The sequence below is a fragment of the Gouania willdenowi genome, chromosome 6 (genome assembly GCF_900634775.1).
Source record: "Gouania willdenowi chromosome 6, fGouWil2.1, whole genome shotgun sequence".
In the NCBI taxonomy this organism is placed as follows: Eukaryota; Metazoa; Chordata; class Actinopteri; order Blenniiformes; family Gobiesocidae; genus Gouania; species Gouania willdenowi.
The window spans coordinates 21,329,235-21,343,352 of NC_041049.1; the positions used below are offsets into that span (position 1 = coordinate 21,329,235).

The window sequence follows — 14,118 nt, forward strand, 5'->3', positions numbered from 1 at the left end:
ACTCAAGACACAAAGCGTTACAAAACAACAGAAATATTCTTGAGCTGCATTTTTATAGTTATGCCAGTAATCTAAGGTAGTGGTTCCCAAACATTCTTTCTCATGTTTCTCATGTTCTGCCTGAGCCTTTTGTGTACCACATTGTTTATGAGAAATGATAATTGTGATTCCTCTCCTGTGCCTAATGCAACAGTAACAAAAAAATATGGTCACGAGTTCATGCATTTCTGATGTTTGTTTCTTTATGTCTTTAAAGGGCTGAGCTGCAATGTATTAGAAATGCTAAGGAAACGTGTACATTGTGTAAAGCTGCTGAAGACAGCAGAAAAGATAAATCATAATTGTTCATAATGTTGATTTTGGGGTACACACAAATTACTTCTATCTGTCACTTAAAAATATTCATAAAATGTTTCATGAAAAAGAGGGAGGTTATAACCTAAGAGGGAACTAAAATTTTAAAGTTTGCACAGTGTTCGTACAGCAATAAAAAGCTTCTGTATTACCATCTGTGGAGTTAAACTGTGGAACAAACCAAGTACTGATTCCGAACATAATTATGTTTAAAAAGAGGAATAAAGAGGTGATTCTTAGGAGGTAGGTTGATAAGTGATTAGCACAAGATGCTCAATTGTTATTTCCAGTAAAAAAGTTGCGGGATATGGTACATTATCCATTAGGGAGGTATGGCTAATGTAAAAGACAATTATTGCATGGTTTCTGTGTGTATTATATTGCATTGATTGTTTATTCATTTATAGTTTTCAAATTGTTAATAAATTGAGACTTTGAACTTTTAAGTTAGGGAATCTAGAACTGTAAACTGATGTGGAGTCCTGGAGGCGAATGCATAGTGTTTTTAACGTCACCTTTACCATGATTTCTTGTGTTTGCCCCCAAAAACATTTCCCATCAGATTTTGAGAACAAACTAATACAAAAATGGAGTCATGGGAATTATCACTATCTTCCTTGTCTGGTGAAGAAACACAAGGAATCATAATAAGAATGGCCTAAAATGGCCATGTTGTCTGTGTCACTGATCTTTAATTCCTGCTGCAATGATCATCAGTCATTACTACCTTCAACCTTTTAAAGTCTAAGCAGACGCATGCTGCTCTGTTTACACATATCTGCCTTGCACACAGAAGGACCGTTGGAACGCCTTCATGGGTTAGTCAGAAGTATCAGAATTCTAAACAGCATGTGAATAATTTATAGAGGGGGGAAATGTGAGCATTGCCAGGTTATCTTTTAAAGCAGCACGATATAAACATTAGTAATAGTATTCTAATTGCTATGCTGATGTTAACAAACAAGCAAAGTCTAGAGTTTGCTAGTCTGCAGTGTTAAAAGCACATAGGCAACATTTTCACTGCTTCCCTCTTGTTTTATGGAGTGAAAGCAACCTTTTTGAATGACTCAATAAATATGGAAATAGACTATTTTATAGCTGATGAGATGGATTTCCCTTCTTCTCACTCTTAAAAAGCCATTACACCGCGCTAAAAAGCCAGGAGTTCCACATTCTGACCTCCATCACTGCCACTCATCTGTGCTTCAGCTCCAATCACTGTGACTCACCCTGTACAAACAGTGGATGTATGCTTTGTTTAAAAAAAAAACAAAAAAAAAAACGGACACATGCTCATTTATTTTGACAGCTGCAGCTCACAATTGGCTGTCAATGACTTTCATGAGTCGATTAACAGATTGGCACAAACAAGTAGAGTTGGTCTATACCCAGACCCCAAACAGTGGGAAAAGGAAAGTGTTTTTGGCTAGTTTATCCTCAGCGGCTACCTGCTGATTCCTGTGTGAGAGTGTTTTCAAGTAGCTCCACTGCTTCTACTCCTGTTACATAACACGAGAGTGCACTCACTAGAAGTCCATTACAGCCGTTACGGGCTCACACAAGCACACATTCACACACAGTAAACCAACCCACACTTTTTTTAAAATCTCCTTCATAATTGAAAGCCCCTGAGAGATGTCAGGACTCGGAATGCTCCGTCTGTACATGGCTGGGGAAAACATGAGAAATACTGAGAATGTCAAACTCATACAGTTTCTTTTCTTAGAGTGACTCTGCAAACCTTTTTGAATGGTTTTCCCCCAGTGACAAATCACATTTATTTGTAAGGCATTTGTAAGGCATTTGCATAATGTCTGTATGTTAAAAAGAAAAAGGCCGGTTAGTGGTCGCACCATCACGATATACTGTACATGCACAGGTCAGTTAGTTGTTTGATAGGATGAGTTCAGATCTGTAAATACATGGTGCATGTTTGATGATGATTGCGTGAATTACAAATAATATGAACTAAATAGGATGGATTTTGAGCATCTGATGGAACAGAGGAGAAAAAATATCACATATTATCCAAACACAGTTAAAATAGAATAAAAACTAGGACCAGTACTTCAGCATTTTTCCCTTCTGTGTATGAACTTCCCCTGAACTCATGATTGTGCAGAATTATACATCCTTCCCTCATGCGCTCAATCTATTATAAATTATTAAAAGGTCATGAATTCGAATTGTTATAGTACCTATACTAGCTTAAGAATAATCCCCATCTGTTGGACAGTTTTTGTTGTTTGTTGTTGTTAGGGAGGTTGAACTTTGACTTTAGCATCATTTCCATATCCAAAAAACTAGCCAAGGTGGTTCAGTGCATCAAGACAAGGCAACCCCCACCCCCCTTCCTACATAGACAGTAGGCAAAGCAGACTGGGACAATACCCTGTGGTTGGGCTGGTGCTTGTAAGAGAGATATTACTTCTGGCCGGTCAACAAGAAAGCAGATGCTGCACGAGACTGGGATATCTGTGCAACTCAATACTGCCACTTTACTCTACACATAATACCCTTAGATTATGAGATGTGATACATTAAAAGTAGAGGCTCCTATTTTCAGTTTCAAAATTTCCCCAATTCCATTTGAAAGTTCACCGAGTTTGGTTTCCATTTTCTGGCTTTCCCTAATCACGTTATCAATGGCTTTTAATCATATCCAACATGCTTAATACAGTTAACTAATGTTATTAATTTCATGTTTCTCTGCTGCAGCAGTGTGCCGAATGCACGCACTGAAATCATGCAAGAGTTATGCAGTCTGTTTGCGAAAGTTGCTCACATTAGGCCACCTGTTTTAAGGTGGAAAATTGCGTGTAAATGGGTGATATTGTACCAAAATATGTCGGTGAGGGTTTAGTCCGTGTCATATTAGCTTCTTCCATTTGAGGAGGTGAACTCCGCCATATTACATTATATTCTGCATGTACATTGACATTTTCTTCTCTTTGCCTACCCATTTATGCATGTGAGGGTATATTTCCTGTCAAAGTGCAATTTCCACTTGATTTTGTTTAAAAATAAAAAAATATCATATTCCCATTTCCATTTCAGGAGATGTATTCCATATTTTCTGTCCTTTTTCCGCGATCATGTAAAATCGGAGGCCCTACGTGTATAGGTGTTGTCTTCGTGTCTTACCGCATTCCTGTTTGTCACTGTTAATTGCCAACTTTACCAATATTATAGCTTATAATAATGTACAGCTTATTTTAACATCATTTAACATATAATATTGATCTGATGAATTTTAACCAGGGCTTTAGGTTTGAAATTAATCAAAACATTCAAATGCATTCAGGGCTTCTAATAAAAGAATGCATTTGCTTGGTACAAACATTACCGTTGTCTTTGGTGCCGCCATCTTCAATAGTCATCTGCTCGGCCAGTTCAGACAAGGACTCGTCGATGGTCTGACTGGGGCGAAGGGTTAGAGACAAACGCTTCTTAATCCTCTTCATCTTCTCCATACCAGGGCAGTGTGCGGCCTATGAGGTACACAGAAACATGCAGTCAGTGTAGCCATTGGATCGATGCACAAGTAGACAAAAATAATTAGAACGCTGAAGGAAATGCCTCTGCTTTGTTTTAGTGTGTTTGTGAAAACATCATCCAAAATATCTCTGCTCATTAATAAAATAAAGCTGCTATTAATACACAGTGTATTCACTCTGGAAATGCTTGAAGAGGATGCATGAATAAACCATGGATGAACCATGAATTAAGGATGAGGATCACTGACTTTGCTGCTGCTGCTGCTAATAGACGCACATTTCACACACTCAAACTGGAAAAAATGAATGTGGTCTAATTGAAAAGGGGGAGATGGTAAAAGCAGTTTGCAAACATGAGCATCTACACACAGAGCTGCATGTGCACGCGCACACACACACACACACACAAGTGTTGGTGTACAGGATACTGACGTAGAAATCGTTTAGGTCACAGGAAACACCTTGCTTAATCCGCCTCAAGCTAGTCCCAGTTCATTGTTTAGTGTTAACACCTAGTGTGCATGTGCGTGCGTGTGTGTGGGCGTATGTGTGTGTGTGTGTGGCTGAGCAGAGGAAATGCAGGGAGGAAGCTGCAGCAGACGGGGCCTCAGCCCCCCATGCAAAACATGTTGACCCTAACTACCAGCGTCCCTCTGCCGCTCCGTAACATCGGTCATCCTTCTCAAGGTTGCCTCACTCCCTCAGGATATGAGACACCATCTGTCTATCTAAACTCACATTAAATCAGCATCAGTGTAAGTCATCGCACCAACATTCTGACACGTTCAAAGTAAACCATCAAACACGTTGGTGGCAGACGACATGACCTGAGTTTACACTGAGCTGGCTGCAGTGAATGATTAAAGCTCAGAATGAAACCATAACATTATGTTACCATGAGCGAGTTTCCTTTAGCCACAACAACCCAAAGCAACTGGTAGGATGTCAGACAGGGTTAAAGAATTCTAAATAATTTACAAAAACATTGCAGGTTGTGCCTGATGGCTTACACAGAAATAAAGCTTGGTACATATAAGGATTTTCTGAATAGATTTTTTTATCCATTACAGACCCAACACATGAAGATAAAAACTCAGACATAGAACAGTTTTGATCAAATCTCAACACAGCACACCACAACCATTCTGTCCAACCACTGATGTTCCTCCAAACTAGAACTCTCACTTGAAATCTATCGATGTGATCTCATGCAGCTTTACAAGCAACTCTGAATCTCCTACTTGAAAAAGTGACATAGAACGTTACCTGAAGTCAAAGCTCATGCTCCAACTTTAGGTTGATATTGCTAAATTTGGTAGAGTGACATACATCTGGATTTACCCGAACATGTCCTCTTTTCAAGTCTTGTCCAGGGCTATTTTACAAATTGTTGAAATTGTGCGGCTTTCACAGGAACCCTGAAGGCATCTCGGTGAACACGTTAATTTAAAAAACCGTAACTGCGAATATTTGCAGAAAATTCCACCAGTTTCTAAAAGCTGAGTTGGTCTTTACAGCCAATCTTGTATCTTTACAGTAATTTTACTTACACGTGACAATCATTAAAAATACCACTTTGTTTTGATTAAATCATTACACATGAGGAAAAAAGAAAGAGGATCAAAGTCCAACAGAAAGATAGAGTGGTTGAAAGAGACCAAATAGCAATGGATTTAATTGAAAAGGCAATTTATTGGTATTTCATGATTATTTACTGTTCTGTAAGCCTTGAGTTTTTTGTTATTGTTTTAATTTCTTGGAGGCAATGTTTCTCATTGTTTCAAAGATTGAGAAATTTCAAGAAGGCATATATGAGATTTTTGAAAGACAGATTGTTAAAATGCATAATAAAGATGATTGACTTGAGTCACCATTGATTTAAAAAAAAAATTTAAGTCTTTGTTATAAAAAGTAAAATTAATCTTTAAACCTTTTGGACAATAACAGCCTATTTATTTATGTTATTAGATATTGTATTTTGCTGTTACAAGGTCGATTCAAGAAAACGCCCCAAATGTCATCTTTCTTGGAGCCGATACCGCCTATGGAAATGCGCACACACTTTGTAAATTTTTTTATTTTAGTCTTTTGATCAAATGTCAAAACTTACCCTTAAATGTTGTAAAATATGTTTCGTTATTCAATGTTTATACGACTGTTTTTTGTCTGTTTTTACAATAAGTAATTAGGGATTTTGTCTCGTTTCATGAGCTCACTATTCCACAGTCATTTACTTCACAAAAATATATAGCAAGTGTGTGCTTGTGTTTCTCTCTTTATCTGTGTGAAACGTCCATTTCTAAAGAGGAAGTGTATCATGCTGTGCCTGGTGCTTCCAATGGCATGCAAATCTGATGACTTCACCAACAAGCACACAAGTACACACACATGCAAGTCATTTGATCGGGGAAGGAAGCGCCAGCAAATTTTAGCTCTGCTTTAGAAAAATGGCAAATGAAAAATGAAATGAGTGTGTTGGAAATAATTAGTACACACAACCACACACAGTGATTGAGATAAACGCTCTTTGTCTCCTGTACAGAGCAGTGTAACAGAGCCGGGGTTTCACTCAGCAGCAAACCAAAACAAAGAGCCTTGTGTGTGCGTTTGTGTGCAAACGCAGTCTGTCAGAAACGACAACTAAAAAATCGTGAGAGAATCATACCGCCAACCTGTCTTGTCTCTTTCACATTCAGCATCTCCAGAGAGTCGTATGCACACATGGCCTAAATTCCTCTCACCCTGTCCCTCTGTCTCCTCCTGGATGCCTCCCAAGTGCATGTAGTTAGTCTGGAGGAGGGGACTTCAAAGGTGCTGGGATGAGGCCTAATTACAGGGCTAATTATTACACACATACAGACATGCTTCTTGATTTTCAACTTTTCCATCCAAACTTCAAATAATTAGAATGAGGTCATGAAATGGAAAATAAAATTACCTTTACATTTGATTGCAAAAAAAAATGGGTTAAAAGGGTAGATATACAAAGGAGGAGTTTAAGAAATAAAGAGATGGGATAGCAGCAGCAAAAAAAAGAGTTCATTCCAGAGAACAGACCCATAATGGAGCCTTTGTGTTTGGCTAAGAGCTGTGAAATCACTCGAGTGACTGGAAAGCTTGTATAATACTGAGGAGAGAGGAACAGAAAAGGAGCCTTGCTTGGGTTTTAGTTCCAGCTGTTATATTTCTTGTTATTCCTAAAATTGAATCAGGAATTGAAAGTACAAGTCATGCAGGTGACCAAATTAGGGATGGGCAATATAGACTAAAAAAATTATCCCGATAATTTCTGGTATTTATCGCGGTAACGATAAAAATTACGATAAATAAAAACTATAAATAAATAAATAAAGCAATTACCAACTTAAAGCGTAAACAAGTTCCTTACAAACATTAAAAAAAGCTACAACAGCTGCTGACTCAAAGAGCTCATGAGCTGATATTGGGTGGAATAATGTATGCGCTGCACATGTACGCTCTGCGCTTTCTTCCCCGCCCCCCCGCCCCTTGTCCCAGGTCTGATAAGCTGGGTCTGGTCTGGGATCTCCATCCCCAGATCCTCATTCCAAAGGGACCTTGTAGAGTTAAGAGACTGTGGGCGCAATGAGGAGTACTACTGGGCAGGTTAGGAATCAGAGAGCTGCTGAAAATATGCAAATGTGTTATTGATATACAGGTCTTTAAAAATGTAATTCCCAAATTGGACCAAAGCAGGAAAGCATTGTTTGTTATGGATGGTGGAAAAATATGGTTCCGCGTGTGACATGTTTAGCTGTTATCCTTCCAAACAAGTGTTAAATCTGACCATAAACAAATCGGTTGCTCTCTGTGGTTTGACGATAGCAAGCCGTGTACTTTTTACTTGGTCTATTCCTTATATGGAGTGGTTAGTGTTAGCTCTTAGCCCAGTCTCTGTGTCGGTGGGTTAGCTTAGCTTAGTTAGCTTTAGTTGAGTTTCCAGTTCATAATTGTTGCTGGCAGGTTCATCTCTGTTATCGTGTTTGTGAGATCTTTTGGTGGATCTGCTAAAGGAACTTAGACTGGTTCCCTTTGTTGGATGGTTATCTGGTCTTCACCAAGTAGCGGTCCATGATGTATCGCTACGCGACAGCTTCAGGTAATAAACCGTGACGAGCACCGCCGTCTGTGTGTGTGTGTAAAATAAGTTGTTGACAACAAACTTGGGGGCAATTTTGGCAGGTGGAACAAGGTTTTTTAGGGACATTCTTGGCTAAATTAAGGGACAAATGGCCCTCACTAATTTCCGACTTTTATTTATCGTTTCTATCGTGGGATGACATATTCTTACCGCTCGGGATGTAAAGATTAATCGTGAGGCAGTTAAAAATTGATTCAAAGGTGTCACAGTTCACATAGATACTCTGAAATTGAATTGCAGTGCTTTAAAAAAAGAATTAACAGCAGAGGGTGCTATCTATTTAGAATTTGAAATTCAGGACGCACCACCATGTTTTAAATCAGAAGTGTGGAAGCATTTTGGCTTCCCCAAGACAAAATGAAAGAGGTGAGAAAGAAAGAACATGTGAAATCCAAGGTAAGAGGGGCACAGATAGGAAAGGAAGAAACAAGAGAAAGAGAATAAAAGCCATAGTTTGTTTATTTATATTATATCTTTGATATGGGATTTGTTTGAAAGTCCAATTGTTAAGGCCCAAAATACATTTTCAGTTGCACTTTTAAAAGGAAAAGGAACTATTATGCAGTTTTCCATAGTTTACTGTAGAGCCAGAATTTAAATGAATAGGCTTCTTCTTCATTTGTACTATTTCTTTATTTATTTCATTCAGGATTTATTTTTAATTAAATTACATTGTTTCGCATAGTTTATCAAGGGATTCTTTTGACCATGAAAGATAAAAGAAAATAGTACAGTATTTTTTTTCCGAAGAAAAAATTTTTATATTTTGCAGTCATCATTTGTCTACAGTCTAATTTTGTAAAATAAATCATGAGAGAATTGTATCGTGAATCCGTTATTGTGAATCGAATCATATCGGGAGTTGAGTGAATCATTACGTCCCTACTTACCGGTGAGAATGTTTTTGACGATATATCGTGAACGATAACATACCGCACATTCTGAGACCAAATATGATTTCCATCTGACATCATGCTATAATCACCTTTTTTAAGTAGGCCTTAAGTCAACTCATATCCAAAGATAGGATCAAGACGTCACAGTACGTTGGTGGATGCTGAAGGCTTTATATTTAATTGCTAGTCACTAATGTCTGCAATGCTTGTAGGAAGTGTATAACTTTGATGATTCAAGTCTGAGCAGTAACCATTCTCTAACACCCTGGGCTGAAAAGAGATGATAAGAAGATAACCCCTAAAGCACAGTGCATTAGTGAGTAGGGATGTAACGATTAATCGTAAGGCAGTTAAAAATCGATTCATAGGTATCAAGGTTCACATCGATGCTGTGAAAAATGAATCGCAGTACTTTTTTTAACCAGCAGAGGGCGAGTGTTGGCGGCGGGCGAAATCTGCTAATACTTTCTTTCTGGCCGCCTTCTACTCTTAAACATATTCATAAATGATTACTTACCCCTTTAGCAACGAAAGAATTTCTGTAATATTACGCGAACATCTGTAAAAGTTACGTTTTTCTATTAGCTCTGTCTGCTAGCATAGCATCTCTTCTTCACTGCAAGATATCTGCATGCCAACCGACCACTGGGTTACCAGCGCCCTCTGCTGGTTCAAACAAATATCTGACCTAAATACAGTAAAATGACTGTTTTTTTTTTGTTTTTTGTAAGTCCAATTGTTAAGGCACAAAATACATTTTCAGTTGCACTTTTAAAAAGAAAAAGAACTATTATGCAGTTTTGTATTGTTTACTATAGAACCAGAATTTTAAAAAAAAGCTTCTTCATTTGTATTATTCCTTTATTTATTTCATTCAAGATTTATTTTTAGTTAAATTGCATTGTTTTGAATAGTTTATCAAGGGATTCTTTTGACAATGAAAAATTGTACAGTATTTTCCCAAAAAAAATAAAGGAATATTTTTCAGTCATTTATATACAGTCCCATTTTATAAAATAAATCGTGAGAGAATTGCATCGTGAACCCAGTATCGTGAATCGAATTGTATCGGGAGTTGAGTGAATCGTTACATCCCTATTAGTGAGAGTATCTCTCCTGGCTACTGCAAACTTTCATCAGTAGTAAGCTAATTTTGGTACAATGCATCAAATGTCACAATTTATGTTTAATCCTGGACATCGTCCATCTAAAAAAAACATATCAAAGAATTAAGGATGCACCAATTGATCGGTGAAGATTTCCCTTATTTTGGGGGATTGGCGATCGGCCGATCTGATCTTTTAGGCCAATCTTTTCTACCTCCGCAAAGGTCTTAAAGTCTGTCTCAAAATCAGCTACTGTCCTCTTCTGATGATAGATGAATGACCCACCCACCAGCTCATGTGTGCACATGCGTGTGTGCGCATGCCTCTGCTACACAGGATAACAACAACAGTCACCCGGAGCACAGTAAGCTTCGCACTTCGGCAGTATTACACAAAATATAGCGCAAAGGATCGCAATTTGTAATTCCTGTAATGCGGAAATAAATTCTGGTGGAGCTACAAAAAAACGCGACCTCATTCGCGATCTAAGAAATCACCACACCGCTGAGTATGCAGCATTTGAAGATAGCAATCAAGCTAATGCTAAAGCTAAAGCTAGCGGAGCAAAGAGTGAGTGGTCCGCTGAAAGAGCTTATCAGTGAAAAGAGCAAAGCGACTAGGAGGAAAATGATGGAGTTCACGGCTTTGGATATGAAGAAAAAGCTGCCACTAAAGAACAAGTGACGGTAATAAGTGCAAGAACAACTAACACGTGCCATGTTCATTCTGTCATTACACGTTGACATGAAAATGTTACACATGATGCCCTTTATTATTTCTGTAGAATGTTTGACTTTTAGGAGCTTTTATCCTGTACGCTGTTGCAAGTAATTTTTAGATTAATATTTTTACATTTAAACATCCACAAAGCTGCTGCATTTGGACAATTTTTATTTTTGCTCTACAAGGAAACTTAAAACTAATTTTATTGATGGTTTGAGATGTTTTGTTAATTTTTCCTGTAGAATATTATTATTACAGTATATCATCTAGCCCAAACCTTGTGCTTTTCTTTATTTGTAAAACCAAAATACTGCTGTGCAAAGAGCTCCAAACAGGTCTACAGTGTAACCTGTTGGTCACATTTATTTTGTTTTTAAAATGTGAAAAAGGAAACACTAAAGGAAGAGATATAATTTAGTATTTTAGACAACTGGCACAGTCACATATATTTTCATTCATTTTTCAAGTTTTGAGGTCCACGATCGACATAAAATGCCTTCGCCATCGACTACTAGATCGCAATTGACGTAATGGGCACCCCTGGGTTAGAGGAAGAAGCAACAAAAATGGATCTGACAGTGAGACATGGTGGTAGAAGTACCTGGGTTATTGATTAGGGCCACGGATAAATAAAGAAGTTAAGTAGTCAGACCAAAAGCTATGTTAGCTTGTTGTTGTTCAAGCATGACAAATCCAAACATTTCCAAAAGCCAATGTAAATGTCATTAACTGGGCTGCAGAAAGGCCAGTTAACTTACTCTTGATTTAATGGACAAACTAATGACTACCTTGTATGCCAGAAAAGAAGAATTTATTTTTAAAAATTACATTGAACTCTTGTTTTTTAAACAAACACAATTTTTTGTTTTGAAATGGCTTCTCAGATATTTGGTAAACTAGGATTTGGAGATAGCTTTACCAGAAGTAATTACATTTTTATTGGCAGTCTCAAAACACCTACACAATACAAAAATAAAGCTCACTTCATTACATTTTGGAGGGGATTCGCATAAATATAGTGATTCTGTATCAATTAAAAAAAAAAAATCCTTATTTTCCATCAAAAATTCATACCTCTGTTAGTAATAAAGCAATCTTCATCAAATTTCACTCAGTTATGTATGGTTGGTTTCAAATCCTCAATCATTTCATGTTACCATTTTTGGTGAGCCAAACCTTAACTATGGTCATGAAGTTTGGGTCATGTTCAACAGAATGTTAAATATTTTTAACAGTTGGCAGATCTGAATTCTTTAGGAGTTTGGTCACTTGAGCAGCTTTGCTTTCGGCATTAACGATAAAAAGAAAAAAAGAAAAATGTGTTTTTGCCATTTTACATATTTATATATTTGTATTGATTATATAATCAAAATAAACTTTTATTAACAAATAAGTCTAACTTATAATGTTTGCATAATTCTAGGGCTCTGACAGAAACAGAGCAGAACAGTTGAACAGTCAGCAGCACTGCAGTTTTATCAAAAGACAAACAACGACTAACATTGTTCAAATGGCTACTCAAAATAGATGTCTCATATGAGCATCACAGTGGCTTTAAAATAGACATCATCAGCTTCTCTTTGGAGAGCAGACAAGGAGGAGACGGAACAAAGAAGGGCCCAGAGGCGAAATGATCTCACATGTCAGAAGGATGATTTTATCAGTCATCAGTGTTTTGGTGTTAGAGGTTCATTTCTAAATGATTAATATGGTGTCATTCTGTTCAGAAGTCTCCTCTTTACAGATGACATGTTTATATTACCAACCTTTTTAAAAAAAAATTGTAATAGCATGCAGCTAATTGCTTTTTTAACTGCTTACATGCATTACACAGGAATGCACAGAAATTACATTGTGCCATGGGCTCAAGTTGGGCATGAACTGCTTGTACCAACATGAAATATCTTCTCTTTTTAGGCACTAATTTTCTGCGCCCTATTGTACACTGTTTTCAGAGAATGAGTCCTTCAACTTTAGGAAGAAGGAAACCGAAAGGATCACAGCACTGACAACACAAACTCGATAAATTAACAGAGCTATGAGTTGGAAACAATTGTACATCATTCATCGAGTTTGTCATGTTCTTTATAACACTGTTGAAAACTGTTTACGTTGTGCTTATGCATGTCTGTCACTCACTGCAGTCTACTGTGAGGTTTCTATTATGTTTAGTGATGTGTTGGGATTCTGAATAACATCCACCTTCATTTTTACATAATCCTAACAGCATCAATATGAACAAACATCTGAGACATCTTGACAGAATTCTTTCTCCTCCATTCACTGCCAACTTTGTCTCAAACCTACTCATCAGGGCCAATGGAAGGGAAAAGCTTGAGGGCAAAAATCGGACCTAACACAGGTGCTCACTTTAAACTCCTATATCTACAAAGGTCTGCTTTTATGTTGAAGGATGAGAGTAACATCAGGGCCGTCTCTGGTGTCTTGTCTGAACCTGGGTGTTTCCCCTTGTATTGTATACATTACCCACAAAGCACTGCTGTCCAATATTAATGATGTACAGCAAGACTTCAAAAACATTTAAGGTGACCACTACCTGAACCCAACAGGATAGATGACACAAAGCTAAGACTTATGATAGAAGTTTATAGCAAAGCAGCCCATTCCATTTCAGCAGAATCAGCATTTTTCTAACAGGCAACGATAGAGCTCCTACAAAACGCAACCAAAGAAAAAAATAGAAAGAATTTTCAACAAGTTAACCCCTTAAAAAATCCACTGATCCATCCAAAACGTCACCAGAAAACGATCAGCGCCGTTGTCAGCCTTTATACTCCCTTTTCAACAAAATCCCAGAGTACCGTCACAAGTATGTCTTTGTGTGAGACTGTGAGGACACACATAAACAGAGCATCAGTGCTGCTGCCCAGTGCGGTGGGCGATTTCAGCTGAAAGATCTTTTGTTTAGTTTGAGAGAAAACAGAGGAAAGGAGCTTCAGAAACCACAGCACAAACTCAGTCTGAATGCTTTCCATTGGTGCACCCACATCAAGAGAAGACAAAGCACTTTCTCCAGTGATTCAGAAAGATGGGAGAAAGGTAAAGACCAAAAGTATTACAATACAATTTAATGTTTTGTCTTCCTTTATACAAATTTTTATCTGATTAGTTTTCTTTTTTCCATATGGCCATTGTAACCCTTAGTTTAAATATAAGTTACACAAATAATCAATCGTTTGAGTTTTAGCTTAGTGTGGCGAATTAGCTCGTTCTCTGTTTACCTCATAAACCAGGCCCGAGACAGAATTATAACTCAGACCAAAAAAAACATTTATTTTCTCTCTGGGGGAAACTCAAAGTGTCCTTTTTACAAGGTGACAATATCATTCAGGGTTTTTTCAACTGTTCATATAATCAAGATA

At 37.5% G+C, this 14,118-nt stretch overlaps 1 protein-coding gene across 1 annotated transcript in view; it reads right to left on the reverse strand.

The window, feature by feature from the left end:
• The window catches only part of cdk17 (cyclin dependent kinase 17), a 63,125-nt gene that overhangs the window by 25,975 nt on the left and 23,032 nt on the right, over positions 1-14,118 (reverse strand). The window contains exon 2 of the mRNA XM_028450806.1: positions 3,701-3,845. Within this exon, the coding sequence (XP_028306607.1) occupies positions 3,701-3,827 (127 nt within the window). The 5' untranslated portion in view covers positions 3,828-3,845. The remainder of the gene's footprint in view (positions 1-3,700; positions 3,846-14,118) is intronic.